Below are 22677 nucleotides of genomic sequence, written 5' to 3' on the forward strand. Positions count from 1 at the left end.
ATTCGATTCAACAGATTAGGGATATAACGTTGTGCAACCTGGCTGCTGCTGAGCCGACACTTGATTTATCCAATGTTAGTGCAAACTTAATCATATGGAATATACTGTACGTGCATTATGAATGTGTTCTGAAAAATCGTCTAGGATAAAGTCTTCCACCCTGGACCTCATGACCCTCATGCACACAATGCAAGCTGTTGCAGTAAAAAGCAGTAAATGACGTTTAGATGTAGTGTTTAATAAAGCTATTTTAATGAACCTGACTAACAGCAATAAAGCCATGCTGGTTTACATTCTTCTTCACTTTGGGGGAATTTTTATTAGAGCCTGAATCATTTTAATGATGTTGTTGTATGGGTATTATCTTATTATTGTATATTATTGTTGTATTGTATGTATTTTCATATATATATATAAAGCCATATTTCTGGTTGCTTTAATTTTTTTAAACATATATCTAATTTATAATTGTTTCTTAATTGTAATTTTCCGTGTAAACCAGTAGAAAAAGAAGGGCATTTATTAAATACGAACCCATTTTAAATGATCATATTATTTATTGAAGGAGAGAAAAGTTGTCCCGCACCAGCTGCCCGTCCATGAACAGGTTAATTATTCAATCAAACAATCAACCAAGTGTATTTAATGAGACAGATATTTAAAATGCCAGCTCTACTAAATCTAAACATCACTTCCCAGCAGGCCAAGACCGCACTATTTGGCACGATCAGTATACAGTAGCTTCTGGAAGAAGACTGAGAACCACTTCATCTAATGGAACAGTGCTGAGTTTATGAACAGTGTCCATAACACCGCCATTCAACTTATACTGGGCAGTTACTCATGATGATGTTATTCCTGAAACCACTGCTAACCAAAAGGAACACCTGCAAAGCCATTAGGGATAATGATTTTTTGGATTAGTGACTTGAAAGTCGGACTTTTGCAATTGCTGATGGACTGATCTCCAATATCTAAGGAAGAAAATATGAGATTAGATTAGCCCTGTTCACCATCAATATATCGATGATCTTTTACATCAGTATGACACTTCAGTTGCCGCTAGTTACGCATTGGAGGAGCAACAGCCTCAAGCCTTGTGCTCTTTGCCTATAAGCCCCATACATGGTGAACCTGTGTAGGTGGGTGTGTGGGTGTGTCTTGTACGATCAGGAGTTTCCAGGGAGAAAACGTCCATCCAGCTTCATGTTAAGTTTGAACATGACCTAAGCAAAGCAGTTGTGCAGTTAATGACTGCTCAGTGGGCATCAATCTCCAGAGTAAACACATCTGCTTTTTTATCATGACCATTAATCCTTTTCTTCACCTGTGAGCCTTAATACAGGTAAGAAAAGATGAAGAGCGGTCTGTTCACTACAGGAATAATCCCATAGAGGAACGTAAATACGATCCAAGCTGCATCACAAACAGCCTCTTTCAGTGTTAGATGTCTGCAAGAGGATTAGATTTGCTTCAGAGTAGACAAAGTCCTGGTGGATCAGCGTCTCATTAAAAGCAGGAACCACCTCTGAGCAGGGCTTTCCACCAATGTTTGTTCATTCTTCTTATCTTACCTTAGACAGACCAGGTTCTCCACACTCGATGAGATACCCACATGTTGCCTTTCTGAGGAACCAAAGGATGAGGAGATGTTTCATGTTAGTAACCAGACAGTAAAAGTTTGCAAGTTTGAGTTACACAGACTGAATTTTAAAAATTGTGTGGCTTTACTTCTTCTTCAAAAATCAAACATGGGCCTAATTTCATCCCACCAGTCTTTATGGACACTGATTCTTAGTACTGATATCATAAAGGTGAAATATTAGATAGGCTATATTTCAATATTTTGGTACATACAGTACCGTGGGGTCCAAGAGACTGAGAGTTTTAGCAAAAATGCTTCGGTTTGGCATTTTATAATATAACACATAGGGTTTCAACTGCAGCTTTTGCCTCCATCACTGCAGGCACTGCATGGGAACATGCATTGTCATGGAGGAACAAGGCATTCTTCTTCTTTTGCAGTGAATTGCAGGTTTTAGTTTCTCTTAAAGCCTAGCACAGTACGTAGCACTGTGAACTAGAAGAGAGCCATTTGTGTGCCGAAAGAAGGGCTTCGTTTTCACTGATGATACAGTATGAGTGCAGATCAATCCCTGCTACCCGTCATCATCCAGATGAGGATGGGTTCCCTGTTGAGTCTGGTTCCTCTTAAGGTTCCTTCCTATTTCCATCTCAGGGAGTTTTTCCCCTTAGCACTGTCGCCCTCGGCTTGATCATCAGGGACAATCTGATCATTCTGATTCATACACGTTCACACTTCCTGTAAACGTGCATAATTTCTTTTGATTGTGTAAAGCTGCTTTGCAACAATGACAATTGTTAAAAAGCACTATACAAATAAAATTGAATTGGATTTAAGTGAATTTATATGCTCCTTGGCTCATAGTGAGTTTCAAAGAATTTCTTTTTTATTCAGTCTCATGTTATCATCGAAAAAGTGGAATAAATACAAGTACTTAATATGCCACAAGTTAGTGTAAGACCTGACAGATCGCATGCTGATCAGTGAACCGTCAGGTTTTACATAAAAACGTAATGTAACAAATTTGGTTTTTAAACAATTTCAGACTTTTAAACCACACGGTATAGTTATATTATAATAGCATGTCTTCTTTTCTTATTTATTATATCTGTCCTTGGTACTACAGTACTTTTTCTCCACCTTATCCTGGTCTCTACAGACATTTACTGTACATATCAGTGTTTCTTTACAGGACTTAAATGGTCACAGGAGGCATTATAGCCCTTTTTTCCTAATCAGAAAACCTCCCACTTTTCCAGAAAGTCTTTTTTCACTTGTATGTCAAATTACATAACGAACTCTGGCCTGCTCCTGCATGCCGTGATGTGCACCATATGTTGAAAGTGATCCCGCTATGATCCAGGATGAAAATCCTCATCATCGGCGCTCATTGCCGTTCCCCCTCAGCCAAGCAGAATAAAGCTATTAGAATGATGACATTTTAAACAGAGCACATAACAACCCGATATCCAGAAAATTCCAAACTGCAGGCTGTGGTGGACGGAGTGTGTGAGCAGGCAAGGAGCCGTGTAGTGTCATGGAACCCATGAACCACTTGTAATGCTGAACAGGGTCTGACCACCAGCAGGAGCTACTTAGAACTTAATAACCCGTAGCTCACTTTATGAGCTGCTGCCATTCGGAAGCGAAAACATGCAAAGAGAGTCTGGACGAACCGTAGTCCTCAGACACGCCTGCTTTGGAATGTACCACACAGGTCCAGCGCAGAGCGATTAGAGAGGAGCAACAGAAACATTTCCCCTGTCGGTCACTTCATGCTCAACGGATTTCTACAGTTTACGCAAATGCAACATTATGGGGTGGAGTGCAAGTGTGTGGCATGAGGCTACACAGTGTGTGACAAGTTACAGTGCAATTATTATACCCATTATTATATTAAAATGAAATTAAAATTCTTTTCAATTGAATTAAAATTCAAGATGTAACCATTTTTAGACATGCAGATGGGTCTCCAGTGTGCGGGTACAAAAAAAAGGGTTTTTTTTTTTCGGCAGTTTTCCGTTTTGTATTGGCCGCCGCGGCTTAAACAAGCCAACTAGATTTCCCCCTATTGTGATGTCATATAAATCTGCCTCCCCAGCTCAGCAGTAGCTCATTTGAGGAGGAGATGTTAAATTTGTTAAAGAAATATTGAACCTTTAAAAAAAATTTTTTTAATGTATACAACAATCTCTGATATGATAACACAATCAGTCACACACTTCATACAATGAGCCTAATCTGCATGTTTTTGGACTGTGGGAGGAAACCGGAGTACCTGGAGGAAACCCACCAAGCACGGGGAGAACATGCAAACTCCAAAAAACATCTATTTATTTAGAAGATAAATATTTAGTCTTATCTATTTAGTCATTTGTTTAAAAAATGTAGCAATATGTTCTTATTTTGCCTTTTTTTCAGTTCAGGTTTAAACTGAAGTCTGTGTGCATTGATGTGTGTGTGTGTGTGTGTGTGTGTGTGTGTGTAAGCAGTATGTAATGTTTTGTTTCCCTGCTTAAATTGTTATTTAGTAGAAACACCCAATTCTACAGTAAGACTAAGTAAATTTCAGAGCTCGATTAGATGGTGTGTGTGTGTGTGTGTGTGCGTCTCATTATTGTGTTGATATGCAGAGATACCAAATTGGTGGCCAAATTGAGGATAATTACTGGGTGTCTGCGCTCCGGTCTTAATGTGTTTTCATAACTGCCACGCTGCTGCACATCTCACCCAGAATACTGCCGTACTTTGCAGTTCTGTTGCAACAGTCTAATGTGGAAAAGAGCAGAAATCCCTGACTGTAATGTTTTTAAGTGCTGTACTGTATAAGACAATAAACAATAATTAGAGTATGAGTTTGTGTTTCTGTCGTCTGCTAGTACCGGTACTCAGCGTCTGAACACGCCACCTACTGTAGCTTCCAGGAAAATACAGTACTAGTCGTTTCTGTCTCTTTAGGGACACCTGGTGGTGACTCGTCTATAATCCATGAGTTATAATTCGTCATTCATAGGTATGTTCAAGTCAAACCAGGACTTTTGATTGCGCAGAATAACCGAACACAGTTCTGAGAGTAAAAACTAGTGCTTGGACAGCGTTAAGGTAGAACGTGTTCTCAGTCAAAGCTTCATGTCTAAAACACTGGCCTCCCAGGAACTCCTTTAATAATCCAAACATGTGGAAATGTCTTGGAGCGAGGTCAGGACTATACGGGGGTTGTGGCAATAACTCCCAGCCAAGTTCCTGTAACGTGCAAGTGGTGCTGGTAAATGATTGTGTGAACAGTATGTCAATGTTACCTATGAGAAATAAGATCTCTGAAAGACTTTTATATCAAACAGACTGGGGTCAGATTAATGCTATACAGCAATTTTTCCTTTTATTCCTTTTTTTTCATGTATTCATGGTATAATTTTAAACATGATGTGGTTTGAGACCAGCATGACCTGTTGAATGTGGATGCCTCAGCCGGTACAGTGGAGCCACAGTTCAGACCTGGAGCGAGAACTGAGACCAAGCAGCTCGCCATCACCATCTGAACCCCAGTAACGCTCCTCATTTAGAACAGATTTCACTCTAAGCCTTGTCTGTTGTTGCTTACTTAGTTTTTGTAATTTTATTGAATACACGCACACATGCGCACACAGAATACAGCATTAGTCAAATCACAAGGGACACAGTGAAGTGCAGAGAGTGTCAAGAACTACCGAAAGTGTTAAGCAGTGGCGCTGACACATGAGGTGAAAGCATACAGTAACTTTGTGCTTGATTGGCAGCAGTACTGGACTTCATGCTTGTTTATGTCTCCACTGGAAGGGAATGCATGCTGAGAAAAAAAGGAACTGTGAAGAAGGAGCGAGAAGAGTAGAGGGGGACAACATCATGATAGTGGGGCGCTCTATCTCTGAAAGAAAATCTAATACTCGTCAATACTGTGATGTTTGGTGAGTACAGTTAGCAAAGCCATCACCCCATGAACCCACTAAATAGCTTATAAAATGGGACATCATGTCCAACATCTGGTCCCTCTCTGTGATCCAAGTGTCATTGAACCACACATATATCCTTCCACTGTTCCTCCTTTATTAACACAATCTTAACTGAGATCTGTTAGAATGTTAGATATTGAGGTTGATGAATGTTTACAGTGCAATTACTGGTTATTCCGCTCCTCACACTACTTGAGCCTCAATGACACAGATGTCCACTAAGATATTGTAATATGGCAAATGCTGGAAATATAAATATACACAGATCAGCCATAACATTACAACACAAAAACATTAAGCACAATATATTGTAGGGGTTCCCCTTGACTCCACAAGACCTCAAGGTGTGCTGTGGTCTCAGGCCTCAGGATGTTTGGGTGCTGTGGGTTACGGGGTGGGACATCTATGGATCAGACTCGTTTGGCCAGTGCATTCTACGGGTATCCAATATATCCTGGACGTTCTACATTGACCCTTTTTTTTTTTTTTTTAGATTTATGCTGCATTAGTTTTTCAGTGAGATCCGACTGGAAGGGCCGTCCTTTGGTCTCATTGGACATGTGTGAGCCATGGGTCCTGCCACCAGTTTACTGGTATATGATTGTTATGTGGTGTTAATGTTATGGCTTATCTGTGCAAGTACAAAGCATCTAATAACATTTAATAAATTAATAAAATAAGGTGCTCTTGACGTGCAATTTAATATACTAGATTCAATCAGTCATTACTAAAGCATGCTGGTCCTAAGTCTTTGTCCCTGCAGAAAGAATCCACATTCACTAAATCGCCATGGCACAGGACTGGTGCGCGATATGAAATGCATACAGTATCTAATTGCACCAGGATATCATCTAAGCAGAACATCTATCCACTTCCAAGCTTGTGTGTTTTTTTTTTTTTTTTTATATTATTTAATAAAATTGTATTTATTTTTATTGTCATTATTTTGTTTTTATTTTATTCTAGTAGATTATTATATTATTTTATTATTTATGTGAAGCACTTCTTGTTGGTAAAGTTCTATACAAATAAAGATGAGTTGAGTTGAGTTGGTCTGAACGCTATGATGCCGAAGGTGTAGCCTGGAGCTTTAAAATGTCCAATTTGTGTTTCTGGCAGAGAGAGAGACAATGATCTGGAGCCCCCTGAGACGGTGCACTAAAGGCTTTTTCAGGTTGCAGTAGCAGGTGACACAGTGCACTTTTTTCTCATCAGGCTTTGGGCTATATTGTGTTGGGACCTGCCAATTTATCTTCTCATCTACATAAACAATCCATGCAAGTCTACTTGCTACTATCTGCTGCGAGGCCTTTCACTGCTTGTTTTGGATTCCCTTTAGGATTTTCTACCCTTTTTACCGGCATAGGGGTTGAGAGCAAAGAAATTTAAGCTGCATTCACCATTAACATCATACCGTATACATATACCTTCAAGAATAATTGTGTGAGCTCCTTCAGTTTTGCTCAAGTAACCTTAACAACGTTTAACCTGCCCCTGCAGTGTCTGTGCTACACAAGCGATAGGGATGATGAGCGAGGGATTTTATAGCGGCCACGAGGTGACGACTTTGCTTTTTTGTACTTGCCCTGAAAAGAAGCAATAAGAATACTTCACTGGTTCCAAAGAAAAATGCCCTGGAGGTCTTGGAAAAAGGAACGTAACAGAAAATTTTAAATGTGCCTTAAAATACGCTCCAGGAATAAAGAGTAGCTGACTTTCTGGGTTAGAAAATCACTACATTCTCTCCATCGTGTTTATCCTGTGCAGAGCCTGAGCACACACACTTTCACAAACTCACACACCCAGTCATACGCTACGGGCAATTTGCAAATTATTATAATTTTTTTTTTATGTTGGAGGAAGGTGGAATGCTCCTAGAGATCATGCAATCACCTTATGGAGGTGAGATTCAAACCCACCCAAACTGTGCAGGTCTAACCACGGCGCTATTTAAAATCATTCAAACCCACTGGTGAATGTGCTAAACACTTCTAGAACCTGAATAGTGAATAGTTGGGTTAATCGTGACTATTGTTAAAATAAGAAAGCTTAGTCAGCCCTGGATTTGTGTTCGTCCTTCCAGAATTCAACAAGGAAACAGAAACCACTTGTAATTCTAATGTAAAAATCGAAGCCCTTTTTGTTAACTCAGCTGAAACCCTTCTACCTGCTTAATGCAAAACGATGAGAAAAACCATCTGAACATTAAAACCAGTACATTGAAGAACCACTTAGCATAAATAAACATTCTTTAGGAAAGACATATTCTCACAAAATTGCTACAGTCAAATTGTCAACATAGTCCGGTCTGAGTCCAGGACAAATGTTCACAGTTCACAGTTTTTAGACAGATTTTTTAAAGCATTTTCAAAAGCGAGAGTTTTTTTTTTGTTGTTGTTGTTCTTCATACAGTAACAAAGACCCACTCTGTGACCTTAAAAGTACCATAAACACATTACAGTGAAGATTCTTTTGATGCCATTTGAGCGTAGTTCATAAACCATTTTAAGACAGTAGAATATCTCTTATACTTTAAGTCACAAAAAACTATACGTACTTAAAATAACTTTCAAAATCTAATTCGACAGCTTACCATCTAAAGTTACTTAAAAATATACTATCATTAAATGAATTTATATAATTCTCACAAGCTCCTTGGGTGAGCTGAATACGTTAAATCACAGCACACAAAGTGCTGAACAGCGACAAAATACGATCTTTTAACATCTTTTCATATAGATCACTTGTAGACAACAGATAAAAATACACATTTAAAAGAGTTTTGTTTTAAATAGCAAACATAATACAACAGGTATAAAAGCACATAGTTGGCAATATTGTAAATCATGGAGGAAAAAATTACTCTTCCTCCATGGACTTTTCAATCTCCTTTAGCCTTCGCACAAACTCTTGGGCTTCTCGGTCTGCCGTCCGTGCCTCTAGCATCTTCATGACTGGTTTCTCTGGAACAGTAACACAGACTAAGTCAGGAAGGCTCGTCCAACAGACATAGCAACTGATAATTCACAGAAATAACATGAGATTTTCTTAGATCTAAATAAATAGACCTGAATCAGTTGTGTCTTAAGCCCTATTGGGATAGTATTAGTTGATCAGTGGGATAATTGCTTTACCATGTGATAAAAAAAAAAGCTTGCATTCTGATGAATACAAACTCAGATGGACAAACTAAGCAGCAAATAAAAAATATATAAAATACAATTTTTACAAGTAACCATCCCAGCATGAATGTTGTAATATACACTACCTGGATAAAAAAAAGTCACTATTTAAATTTAAATAAGCAAATGATAAAAGTCTTTCAGTAGATAATTACTGTACTGCAGTGATTAATGTTTCCGCTTAAATTGTTCCGATCAAATTGTTGTCCTGTATCAAGCAGACAACTAAAGGTTGAATACTAAAATTGGATTAAAAACTAAAAAACACATAATTTAGACTTTGAAGAATAGCGGATATAGGAAGAATTATCTTCGAGGAAGAAATGTGGTTCGGATCGGAGACAATGTTTTCAAAGTTTGGTAAAACCAAATTGTAAAAAGACAACAAACCGCTCACAGGAAAAGAGCTCACAGCTACGATTAATAGTGGACGTAATAGCAGTACTACAGTTTTGAGACTAAACAGCTGTGTGTCCATAAGAAAACCACTTGTTAGTGAGACTCATCAGAGAAAAAGGCTTTAGTTTGCTAGAGAGCATAAAGATTTGACTTTGTATCAATTAGAAGAAGGTCATGTGGTCTGATGAGTCCAGATTTATCTTGTTCCAGAGTGATGTATGTGTCAGGGTAAGTAGCATAACATTATGCTCAGGTCTAGTCATAGTAACGTTATGGGGCAATAAAATGAAGTCAGCTGATGACCTGAATGTACTGAATGACGTTTTTTTTTTTTTTTTCTCAATAGATTTTTTCCTTTCCTGCTGGCACGGCTATACTGTATCTGACGATGCCAGAATTCATCGGTACTTGCGCTCCCACATTAATCACGGCTCTAAAGCCAATCAGGGGTGTCTGTAAGCTCGCGCACGCGGAAGGAGCGGCTAGCGCTTTCCTCCGAGTGTGTTACTCCGCCCCGAACGGTGCGTGAGCAAGCAGTTCGAAAAGATGCGGTCGGCTGTCGTCACGCGGTTTGGAGGAAACATGTGATAGTCTTCGCCCTCCCGGCTGAATGGTAGTAGTAGCCTTAATGTGGGAGCCCCCTAGTGACGGGGAGGAATTGGCCACCACTAAATTAGGGAGAAATATGAAAAAAAAAAAAATAATAAAGAATCTTTGGGACATGCTGGAGAAGGCTTTACGCAGAAGTCTGACTTTCATCGTCAATACAAAATCAGAAAAATGGTTATAAGGGAAAATTAACGCAAGCTTATCGAAACAATTCCATGGTGGTCCAATGAAATATTCAAGTGTTTTTTTTATCAAATAATGTTTAAATTAATTTGCATGGATGCCAAATTTTTAACCTTTATTTGGAGCGTTCATGGCGAATAACATCCATTCACACAACGTCCAACCACATCTCTGGCCCCTTAAATTTCAAACAGTGTTTAGAAATCAGTTCAGAGATTGGGGCAGACACAACAGCTTCCCACACACTACATGTGTATGGCACATCACACATCTATTGTGTTGTAATGTTACCTCTCTGTTGAATCTTTTATTTTTTTTACTTATTACTGTAAGGTGTGTCTTAGCTCCCAAATTTCTCTACTGCAATATGGTAGATGGTATTTTTGAGTCCAAACTGCATCGTGTCCTCTTTCATAAAACAGACCGAGTGTAGAGTAAACCCGCTTGTAGCAAAGGGAGTCCTATATAAAATACAGAAAATGTGTGTGTGTGTGGCCAAAGAAGCTACTTTTGAATTTTTGCAACATGAAAGTGACCAAGCCTAAAAAATTCAAGTTGCTAACTCCAGCCATTTTGGAGAGATTTTATCTGTGTCCCAAAAATTGACATTTTCCAGCATTATACTTGCTTCAAACAACAATCACTTAAAATGCTAATTATTCACCTTTCTTTATGAGTATTGATCCCAAACTAGGTGAGAGCTTCTAGAAACATATGACCTGTTAAAATGTTGCTTAAATTGTTCTTTTGGACAAAATCTGTAGTGTCCGTAACCATATCAAATTCATGTTGCAATATCTTAACAATTTTGCATTTCAGAATAATACACTTTTTCAGGTTTATATCTTTTCATGTGAAATCTAAATAGGCTAAGTTTCATCTGAATGACACTTAAATTCATGGGAAAATCAGAATTCAAAAACACTAAATAAAAGGGCATGGAATTGTATTTAGCAAATGTGATAAATATATGAACTTGTATGCATATTTACAAATGAGGCATGTGTTATATGATCCTATCTGAAAAATCACTTTTTCACCTAGGTGAGACACTTTTTAGCACTAATGCCATATTTTGGCTGTAAACGTTTTATTAAATTTCGGTGAGCGGGGCCCTGGTACACATGCTGCAAGGCTAAATATGGCAGCAAGTCACATATCTTATTTCCCAATGCAACATGGATGGGAAATGATGGACATCTGCACATCCAGATAAGGTTTAAATATTATACAAGCACAGATTCTGGTGAAAGCAGATAAATCAGGCCAAAATATTTCCACAGAAGAACAGCTGGAGAAAAAAATACCAACATGGCCAATCAAGTGCAAATAAAAGCACAGAGGAGAACCTGTAAAATAGGGAATGACCTCAGAACCCCATGTAAAATTTAAATTAATTAAACAATTGGGTGGTTGCTTTTTTAGTGTCATGAACATACAGAGAATGAAAGGCTAGCATACCGCTTGGTTTTTGACGCGACAGATGTAGGATAAAAGGCTGCAGTGTTTTCCCCGCCGCAGTGGCATTGGGTCGCCCTGGCCAACAGAAGTCACTCAGGGGGGCCACTGCTTCCCCAGCAAAATCATTGGTTGATAGCCAGTCATAATCCATCACAGTAAAGGTGAGACAAGCACACCTGTGTCTGTACTGCTCCGGGCTTACATGACTGTGAAGATTTCATCAGGATGAGAGAACGTTCATGTGTATGAGGATAGTTTTCTATATATAACTACTGCCTTGTATACTACCAGTTCTACTCACAAGTAGAAGAGCTCATCGAAAACTGGGTGCAGAGTTTTGAGCTTCACTTGAGTGCGTTGACTCCTGGAGTTAGGAAAAAGGTGGTGAGGGCAAAGTTCCACTATAACAAATGGATCGCTAAGACCTGAGAGAAGGAGGAAAAAAAGGAAGAACCCATAATGATACAAACAGGATAACTGGTTTATTAACCAAAAATTAAGCCAAACATGGGTTTTATGTAATGCCTAGGTCTATAAAACATATTAATCTACATTACAGTACACAAGAACATGTTTGAGATGTACAGGTCAGGGCAATGTCAGTGTGATGGTCAGTCCTGCTCACCATTAGCATCCAGGGCAATGAGATCAGCCGCATGCAGTATCTCCACAGTGAGTCTTTGTTCAGAAGCATCATAGTAACATTTAACACTAATGCGCCCAAATCGGCTATGCTTCAAGATTCGCTGAAATGAGAGGTCGAAATGAGCTACAGATCTTGGACGGAGTATACATTTTGACTTACTAATATCTAGTTGAACACTAGAAGCGCCAAGCACCGGTCATTTGACCGCTATGGGGAAATAAAAAATACTTCTGTATGCTTACATTTCAAAAAAAAAAAAAATTATAATAAAAAAAAAATAAATATATATATATATATATATATATATATATATATATATATATATAAAATAGCATGCATATTTATACATTTGGAATCTGCATCTACATTTTCATGTATAGTTTTCAGCTGAAACTTATGATCAGTGGTGTTAGGTTAGTGTAAATTAGTTTCAGCCAAATCATTAAAACTAACAATAGACTATGGCACTCTCTTGAAAGGGCATTGGAATGTGTTATTCATTTATTTATTCATTTATTTATTCATTTATATATACTAAGGGCACTAACTGCACAGACCTGTTATGTTCTTGTACTGTTATAAAAATTCTACGTTGTCCGTTGCCTAGCAACACCGAATGAAACACAATCAGGGTGTTTGCTTCGGTTATGACATAATCAAATTCAAATAGCATAGCATAGTTTATTATCTGCTGTGGTAGATCTGATTTATTCAAACCCAATAATAAAGCTTTATATTCTCATAAGGGGTCATTACATTGTTTTAGCATAGATCTGCTCCATCTAAAGCACTGTCACACTCAAAAAACATCCGAAACTTCAGAAGCTTCAGATAGAATGAACGAACTAATGAATTTTCTCAAAACGTTATGAAATTATTTATCTTATAAGTAGAGACTTAGTGACTCCCCTTAAAAACTCTGTAGAGGGTTTTCTCAATTGAATATAAAAATTATCAACGCGGGAATGAATGGCGCATTGTCCAAGTGCAAGTTTATCTTGGAGCTAAACTATTTGCTTTGGGTGAAAGCGCCATCTAGCAATCATTGTGTGTCAGCGACAGCTTCCCATTCAAAACAACAGGTCAAATAACCGCTGAACCGCGTTAAAAGTAGGTGACACTGGCGCAGCGCTTCTACTGTTAAATCTAAATATCACACAAAATATTTCTGTTGATAAAATAAACACTGGTTGTATTACATAAGTTAATGCAAAAAAAAATGTTTTGCAAAAGAAGAAATAATCATGAAAGAAGAGAAGCTCTTTGTAATGACTCAGTTTCTAATCAACACCTTTCCCACTGTGGGCTGGGTGTCAAACCCCAGTAGGGCTAAAGCCTACCTGCTGGGATATCTTCTCCAGAAAGTACTGCTCAATCAGCTCGAAGGACGTGCACTTGTTCAGTCGCAGCTCTTCCTCCAGGATCTGCAATAGTAAACGGGTTTAGTTGCTAGCATGTTAGCACTCCGTGTGACCAAATATCAAGCAGTTTTTACCTTGTAGTCACCAGATTTAAGGTCCTCCAAGAGCAGCCCATCACCACTGGCATGGAAAAAACGCACCAATGTCTAAACAAAAATAAATAAATAAATAAATAAAACAAGATAAGAGATAATTGGTTTCTCCATATAGGGTCAAAGGTTTTAGCCAAGGTTCCCCGCAAGCCTGCCCAAGCAGCTATGAAATGTCACGCCACCTCTGATTAGAATTAATTAAAATCCTTCCAGGCAGTACGTTCTCAAACCTGCACACATACTCGTAACAGCATGGGATTCATACTATGCTAATAGACCAACTATATAGAGCACAGCATGTTCACCCACGCAACCTAGCAACTCAGGACTTTACATAGAAATCTGTCCTGCACTCCTGCCAATTCCTGTCACTTAGAATAGTACTACTAGCACATTGTCATTTTTGTGGATTCTCTTTTTAATAACTGGACAAGTGGCTGCCAGGATGACTGATGATTAATTGTTGGGATGCCATGATAGGAAACAGTGAGTATTAATGGGATAGTTTATCCTGTTTTAAGTTAAAGAAACGAAAATTAATTTGAGGGTTTTGTCACCTTTTTGCTCTGCATCTGCAATTAGTTTCATCTTTCTGGTTTTAATTCCATTTCCCTGACTCTGGCTTTGCTTTTCCTGGTATCTCTGGTTGATCATGGATACATTTAATTCTGCCTAATGATGGTCTTTATCTAAAAAGATCAAAATTTATCTAAAATGTCACTTACAGTCATGTTCAAAAGTACTGCCTTAAAAAAAAACTGATAAAAACCAAAACAAATTTATACTGTATGTAGCGGGTCTTTGTATTGGGAAAACACAACATATATGTTTTCACCATACCACTATTTATTCACCAAAAATTAAGCCACATGAAACCACATGCTACTTTAAGTACCCCCGCCATGATTCAATAGCTTGTAAATCCAGCTGTGGATCACTAGGGGTCACCTCGACATACTGTAAAGTACCACGATAGGCCACAATCGTATGGTCCGTAACCCTAACTCATTATGATTTATAACTTTTACCAATCTGTAGCAAACATAATGTAATTGGGGTGCGGCCTTCTGGAATGCCCAAAAGGATGAAACACTGCTAGTGGAATTGCTTGTTACTGTAGGGTTGGTCTTCAAGCTGGTGGGCTGTCTCCCAGGAGATCAATCTCTGCCTTAACCAGGGAGTGCCCTATGTCACTGCACAGAAGAATCTATGTTTTGATGAAAGAACACCAGATCCACATGTGCTTCCTCAATTTAACTACTGTAAGTCCACACATCTGCTGCCCCACTGTGCTGTACTGCTACTGTAGGTATTCCCAGAGGGACTAAATCGTGTTAGGCTTAACTCCACTTGAGGAGTTTTTATATAAGGGGAAATCTATTTTAGAACGTTTTACTATAGACCTGACCCTCAATTTATTGTTTAAATGGATAATATCATAACAGTGTCTCAGAAGAAAAGGATTGGCAAGGTCACCATCAATTCTTGCAGTTTGACTTATTATGACCTCAACTAGAGGATCATATGCCCATTTGACACCACACGCCACCCAATCCAGAGAGTGATCTGTCCAGGGCTGACTGTCTCTCTCCAAAGAGGATGGCATACTTCTTTTCAGAGAAAAAATAATTGACGGTCATAAAGTGAGGTCTTGAGCTATAAGAGTGTCAGAGGGTCAACAACAGTGCTGAATTTTGTAATGCTACAGCATAGTCACAAGGAGCCAATTGTTCGATGTAGTTGCCCTTATTTTCCAGGCGCTACTGGATTCTTTGGAAGTGGTGGAGCTCTTTGGGGCATTTCCTTCCTATGATTTTTCTGACATGCTCTGAAAAAGACTATGGGCTTTTGGAGGACCTTGGGGCCTTCGGTAATATACAGATGTGATCGACCTCTTTTGCTGTTTGCTTTGCCCACACTCTCCACTAGACATTAAAGGCAATCATTACAGGTTCTCTTGCAGGGTGCCAGTAGTGTGAACTTGGGAGCTTTCCAATCTAAAAGGCAATCTACCCTACTGTCCAACATAAAACTATAATCAACCGCATAATGAAGGGACTGATCTCTACTTCCTTCAATTACGGTGGCCGTGAAGTGCAAAACAAATTAACAAAATTGAAAACAAAATAATAAAACCCAAAACAAAATAACAAATTAAAAACCAAATAACAAAACCCAAAACAAAATAACAAATTAAAAACCAAATTAACAAAACGGAAAACAAAATAACAAAAACAACCACCACCCCCTCCCCCCACACCCCCGTTTTGTTAGTTTGTATTGCACTTCTCGGACAGTCAGATATTACTTATTTTGTTTTCCGTTTTGTTAATTTTGTTTTGGGTTTTGTAATTTTGTTTTCAGTTTTGTTAATTTGTTTTGTACTTCAGGGCCACCGTATCCAATACTAGCTGGATTGTCACCAAACAATGATTAGTGGTTCTGGTCAGTCCCTTTTGACACATTCACGTAGGGATGTGATCCATAATCAGGAACACAAAGCAAATGGAAAAACAGACAAAAAAATGAAGGGGCACATGCACACTCCTATCCTGTGAACCAGATAAAGATCCGATAAAGAATATTAACAATCCAGCTCCCTATCTCAAACACCATAATATACGGACTTACAGGCTAAGCTAGCAACCAGAGCAATCTTGCTAGCAATTCACAGTCAAGTGCTCTAACGCAATGAATGAAAAATATATACACTCGCTATAGTGGAGGAGGAAGACAGAAATAAACCTTTATCTACACGTGTTGCTTTAGAAGACAAAAATAAACAGTAACTCTGACTGATTTATATCAAACACTGTGTCACTATCACTGACGGCTTGCACAATGTGTTAGCAGGATGCATGTGAATTGCAAGAGCATATTCAGGGGTGAAATGGTAACAAAGTAAAGCACCAGCAACAGCAATGTGTCAATTCGGTTGACATCATAAACCAATAGAAAAACATGCCACTGTATTAAAACCCAGCACTTACCTCTACAGTATACTGGAACCGTGTGTAGAACTCAACCTGGACACCTCTGTTTTCTGCCACTGAGTCCAGGATCATCCTCACCAGGAGCTCCCAGAGACTCCAGAGAACTCTTTGAAGGAGGCAGAAAACCCACAATCGTCACAGAAAGCATGTATGCAAACAGCATGGAAAACCCTAGTGACATTAAAATTACTTGCAACATTCACTAATAAATTAAATGTATTAATGCATTACAAGCTTTTCTTTGAGGTAAGAAAGAGGTAATTACCTTGCCAGGTTCTCCTTCACCAGTGAATCACTGAGAATGACTAGAGTGGAATCCAGGAATTTCATCAATGGGGACACAGCCTGGAAGAGTTTACATGAAAAGATCACAGATGTGTACGCTTATAGTATGTACTGTAACTTAGGCATTGTTTAGACTGCAGGCAAATCCGATTTGTTTCACAAATCTGATCTTTTAGGACTGACTTTCCCCACTGTTATTTGAAAATGATCAGATCAGATCTGGCAGCCCAGATATGACCTATCGCCATGCATTGATTGGTATGAAAGGTATTAGGTAATAAATTAAATGGCGCGGCTTTTGCATAGTATCGATAAAATAGTAAGTAATTGAACTTTCTACAAAATTTTTATTACAATTGAATTACTAAATGACAAATTGAAAGCGTAAGGGTGTGTAAAATTACCCAATTAAAAAAAAAAATTCATTTTGAATTTTAATGCAAGTTCCATTCATCTTTGTCAATCTGATTTGAATCGGATTTCAAACCATCTTTGGATCAGATTTGCAAAAGTCAGACTATATTTACATGTGATCAGTGAAATGACTCACATCATCATTATTTATGGTGTCTGGAGAGAGGCTGATGTGCTGAATGTATCTCCTAAGCTCAGGAAGCATCTGCCATAGTAACGCAAAAAGGAGAATTTCATCAAGAGCTGGCAAATTTCAAACCTCTTACACCCCGGGTGATGCCAACGGTAGGCTTTGGGGACAGAAACTTTTTGTAATCACAGATCTTCTTCTCACTGGAACACTTCAGTCATCAGGCATTCACACTGGCACAAATTTTTTTTTTTTTCATGTCACTCTTAGGGTGGGTGTTCCTGTCTTGAGTTACTGCCTGTTGCCATGGCAACATGTTTAGGGCCAGGCTAGTGCAATACAAGGACATGAACTATATAATTATTTACAAAACATATTCAGAACCACCAACTGTGACAAAGAATCAGCTGTCTTCCTGCTAAAAAAGAAAAAAAAACATTCTAGATGGAAATTGCATCAGTATAGTGTATTATTGTCAACTAGTGTCAGAATTAACTGGAAATGTTTACTGTTTGTGCTTGTGGGTCAGTGACTGTTTGCAGCCAATGCACCATGCTGTTGTATTTTAGGAACATCCAACACTTTACATCCTTGGCACCACCATCCCTCACAACCACTAGTTAGCTTTTTTATTCTTATTATTTGACGTAGGCTCTGGCTACACTGCCTACATTGAATTAGGTAATATTTTTTCCATATTTTTGTTTTAAAGGCATAAACTCTTTTTCTTTTTTTACTTGTCGCAAAAAAGTAGTTATTCACTCACTCACTCACTCACTCACTCACTCACTCACTCACTCACTCACTCACTCACTCACTCACTCACTCACTCACTCACTCACTCACTCACTCACTCACTCACTCACTCACTCACTCACTCACTCACTCACTCACTCACTCACTCACTCACTCACTCACTCACTCACTCACTCACTCACTCACTCACTCACTCACTCACTCACTCACTCACTCGGTCAGGGGGGCCTGGAGCCATACCCCTGAGACTTAGGGCACGAGGCGGGGTATAACTTGTCAATCTATCACAGGACGCACACACACAAAAAAAAAGCACCCAAAGGAAACCCAGCAGAAGGGGGTGGCATGCAAACTCCATGCAACCGAGGTGGGAATCATATAACATGGACCTACACAAATGATTTTATTGTTATGGCTGAGTGTATTATTATTATTATTATTATTATTATCATTATCATTATGTCATGATTTTCATTTCCATCAAATTATAGTAAGAGGTCTTAGCCACGCTTTTCATTTACATATAAATTGAAGGTGGGAAAGCTTTCATTTCCCCTGAGCTTTCTTTCCAGTTTAAACCACTGCAGTCAGATTTGTTCCTTAATTCATTAATATTAAGATTCCTAACATGCAAATAATGTTAAAAACGATGTTGGGTCTAGTTTGGTAAGTTTCTGTTAGTCCCTTTTTAATATAATCTTGTACCACAATGCATTGGTTTTGGCATGTTCACTGCGCCTATGATAATATAATAATATAATATATTCTGAAAAATGAATTAATATATAATATATAACTACTTCTATTATAAATACAATAAAAAAAATCAGCAATTTATTAAAGCCAACATGAAGAAGAGTAAAGGCTTTTTATTAAAATCTTTGTTCTATAATTACCCCAGTGGTATTCTCAAGCATCAAAAGAAAAAGAAGAAGAAATTAAAATACAGTGAAACCTCGGATTGCGAGTAACGCGGTTTGTGAGTGTTCCGCAAGAAAAGCAAAGATTTTAAATAAAATTTGAGAAAAACAAACAAGTCTTGTTTATGAGTACCGAGTATCATGTATCACGCATGCGCTTCTTGTTTTGATGCCGAGTGTCACGTGATCATAACTGAGCCAACGGTTTTTCTCTCTCTTGTGCTGCGGAATTGTGGCTTATCGTCTCCCCTGCTGGGTCTTAGTGCACGTCTCTTACTGGTACAATCAACATCCATGCATGCGTGAACTGTTTACTATAACACTGTGATATATGTCTGTGTGCGTAAAACATATTTTATTTTATGTCTGTGTATGCATGAAAAAGGTTAAAGATCCATTTTCTCTCTCTGCTTCAGGCTTAGCCAGCTCTTTGCCTGCTGTGTGTGTGTGTGGCGTGTGTGCGTGTGTGTGTGTGCATGTTTGTCATTTGGAGACCGTGCTACCCACAAATACACACACAGACCTCTCCTACTTTCGTCTTCACAGACACACACACTCTTTCTCTTTGCTCTACACAGAAACACTGCTCTGTCACGATTCTTTTCAAAGGTAAAGTTCAGGTTAATTTGTTTTATTTTTACTTACAGCTGTGATTCCATTAGTGTGTTGCTCAATCGAGTGTCATTAGAAAGATTTCTGGTTTATTTTTCCAATAAACCACAGCTTCTCACACACACACCCACATACACAGCGCCTGTCAGGAATTATTATTTTTACTTTTTTTAAAGGTAAAGTGCAGGTTAATTAATTTTATTTTTACTTAATATTTCATGTTAATTATTTTTATGTATTTATTTTTTTGGGCTGTGGAACGAATAATTTAAGTTTTCATTATTTCTTATGAGAAAATTAAATTTGGTTTACGAGTGTTTTGGAATACGAGCCCATTTCTGGAACAAATTATGCTCGTCATCCAAGGTTCCACTGTAAATACCAAAACTCCAATATTCAGTGTCTGTTGAAATGTTACTGTCTGATGATGCAGATGAAGAACCTTATCAGTTAGGTGTGTGATTAGCCTTTTAGCCTCCCTCTGCAGATCCAGGTCAGCATTATATAACTGGCCATTTAGGGCTTTGTTCACTTGCTCCTTGCCCTCAGCACCACATGACTCCTCCATAGCCTTCTCCACAGCCCTCCAGTCCAGCTCCCGGGGCAAGCTGGACAGATACATTTGCACATATTCCGTGTTGTTAAGTGCCACAGAGAGCTGCAGAGAAAACAGAGGAAGAAGAGAAAGCAAGAAGAGCGAAAGAATAAGCGAAAGAATAAGCGAAGCAAAGTTAGAAAGACCTGAAAGAATGCCAACAGGATTACAGACAAAGGAAAATAAAAATAAGCAAGCATGACAGCACAAGAATCCCTTCAAGAAAGTTGACAAGTCAAGATGTTGCCAAGGAGGACGAGAACTCAGCACTGACCTTTACTCCCTGTAAAATGAAAGCCCGTTTCCCTCACCTGTATTCAAGGGCAATACCTGCATGATGAAGGTTCGGTGGTCCTGACCCAGTTGATTCCTCTCAATTTTGCGCTTCAGGAGCTCTGCATAGCACACTGCCTCACTGCACAAATTCTGCATCGACACAACACCGTCCGGAGATCATTTCTGCATTCCTAATCTGAGTCATTTAAATGTATTTTTACCCGTGTGATTGAAATTTTCTAAAGATGTGAGCTTACATCAGTTAGGCGCGTGATGAAAATGAATGCCCCTGCAGAGTCAGGCCAAGCCAGCTGGGTCCAGAACTCCTGCACCTGGTTGAAGCACGTTGTGACGTCCACTGCAGACACACTGTGTTTGGCTTGCGGCTGGACTGGCTCGAACTGCACCATACACACAAGACATATATAGACGAATAATGGAGATCTCGCTCTCTCACGCTCTCTCGCAGGCACTGCAACTACACGTGTGATTGTAGAAAAACTCTTAAGGCTCGTTTTGCTTCAATTTGAGATATTTCTGGCCTAGTGAGAAGAAAACTATTTAATTTACACATCAGAGGAAGTAGAAATCAAGGAGTGATTACAGCTTTCCAAAGTCGTTATGTGGACATGGACTATATTTACACATCTTTAAGCTTGTGCAATCAATCCAAGGACTTTTTATATTTTCTCCAACTTGCCTGGTCCATCTCGACAGCCTTGCGAATCCTGTCAATAGATTTCTCATGCACAATCTGGAGCCATTTATGAATGGAGGATTTGAACCAATTGTGAAAACCCGTTAGTGCCAGCATCTTGGTATCTCTATGAAGCACACACACACACACACACACACACACAAAAGATGCCAGTGTCTGAATCACCACTTATAAATAGAACTTAAGGATCGTGACAGAACATTCAGCAAGCTCAATTCAGAAGATTAGCCACAAGAACTATTCATCTATCAGCCAAATATAGTCATGATGACTCACGCTTTCATCTAGTGTAGTTTTTTTTTTTTTATGTGACTGCAATCATCATCTGATCTTGAGAAATCCTGAACATTTAAAGATATGCAATGACTTACTTGAGTGGCAGGAACTCCCTGAATCGTTTGAGGGTCTTGAGAGATATGAAGACCTCGAACAGGGTTTCGCCCATCGTCTGGGAGAGCCGATAGTTTTCCTGTTCCAAAGTCCCGCAAACACGCTCCATTTCAACACTCACGTCATCAGCCACCTGCATACAAGGCGCAAGCTCTCCGTTACATTCTTACATTCAAATCACGTTCTTCCATTGAAAGAGAATAGATTTTATTAATGTCTGTGCACACACCAGCTTCTCTAACTGCCTATAGGAGATGCTGAAGAAGTCCACCTTCACCGAGCTGAAAGAAACAATAAACTCTGTGACAGGAAGCTTGAGAAGATGCTGAAGTATTTAACCTCAGTTCTTAAGTGGTACTTTTCTTCTCCTCTAGATCTACCAATTGAACGGTTTAATTTCAACCCTAATCAAACATGCATGACATGTATCCGGTGAGGCAAGACCTTTAGGAGTGGATTAATGCTTGAATCAGAGAGCTAAATTAAAGTTGTAATTAAACTCAGTGGAAGGATCAAGCTCTGGAAACGAAGTGCCGGTCTATAGAGCATTATGAGAATGGTGATGTTTTACTTATGAAAGAGCTTGTTGTAGACATTCTGCCCTCGCTGTACGTCAACACACACTGCATCCACCACCAGGACAAGTCTCTTTAGCTGCTCTTCCACAGTCTGCATCGAAAAGGCAAAATCACAGAAGGCTCAGTCAACAAAAGCGTCTTTATCCCTATCACCATTCATGAAATCTGACTCGACATACTTCATCCACAGCGACATTTTAACAGCGTAACATAAATGTTACTGAATATAAAATTAACTGCAATAATACTATAATGTGTTTTTTTTAATGTTTAAGTCATTTCTATAAGGTGTTCAACTCAGATTGGGACTTTTGATTGTGCAGAATAACAGAACCCCCTTTATTTATTTCTCTATATAATCTCCTGCTACACTAATGCACTTATCCCAGTGTTTTTACTAGTGCTTGGACACCATCAAGGTAGAAAGTTCTCTCAGTATGCCG

The 22677-nt window shown here is 38.8% G+C and overlaps 1 protein-coding gene across 1 annotated transcript in view; it reads right to left on the reverse strand.

Moving 5' to 3' along the window:
• Window positions 1-6035: 6035 nt before the first annotated feature.
• baiap3 (BAI1 associated protein 3) overlaps window positions 6036-22677 on the reverse strand; it is a 58624-nt gene continuing 41982 nt past the window's right edge. Inside the window, exons 19-34 of the mRNA XM_053492525.1 lie at window positions 22228-22325; window positions 21886-21937; window positions 21638-21789; window positions 21249-21372; window positions 20806-20949; window positions 20603-20698; window positions 20120-20335; window positions 17396-17464; window positions 16826-16905; window positions 16558-16666; window positions 13550-13621; window positions 13395-13478; window positions 12034-12154; window positions 11710-11833; window positions 11409-11614; window positions 6036-8537 (exon numbers count right to left, since the gene is read on the reverse strand). Coding sequence (XP_053348500.1) covers window positions 8434-8537; window positions 11409-11614; window positions 11710-11833; window positions 12034-12154; window positions 13395-13478; window positions 13550-13621; window positions 16558-16666; window positions 16826-16905; window positions 17396-17464; window positions 20120-20335; window positions 20603-20698; window positions 20806-20949; window positions 21249-21372; window positions 21638-21789; window positions 21886-21937; window positions 22228-22325 — 1851 coding nt within the window. The 3' untranslated portion in view covers window positions 6036-8433. The remainder of the gene's footprint in view (window positions 8538-11408; window positions 11615-11709; window positions 11834-12033; window positions 12155-13394; window positions 13479-13549; window positions 13622-16557; window positions 16667-16825; window positions 16906-17395; window positions 17465-20119; window positions 20336-20602; window positions 20699-20805; window positions 20950-21248; window positions 21373-21637; window positions 21790-21885; window positions 21938-22227; window positions 22326-22677) is intronic.

The sequence above is a fragment of the Clarias gariepinus genome, chromosome 3 (genome assembly GCF_024256425.1).
Source record: "Clarias gariepinus isolate MV-2021 ecotype Netherlands chromosome 3, CGAR_prim_01v2, whole genome shotgun sequence".
NCBI classification, from domain to species: Eukaryota; Metazoa; Chordata; class Actinopteri; order Siluriformes; family Clariidae; genus Clarias; species Clarias gariepinus.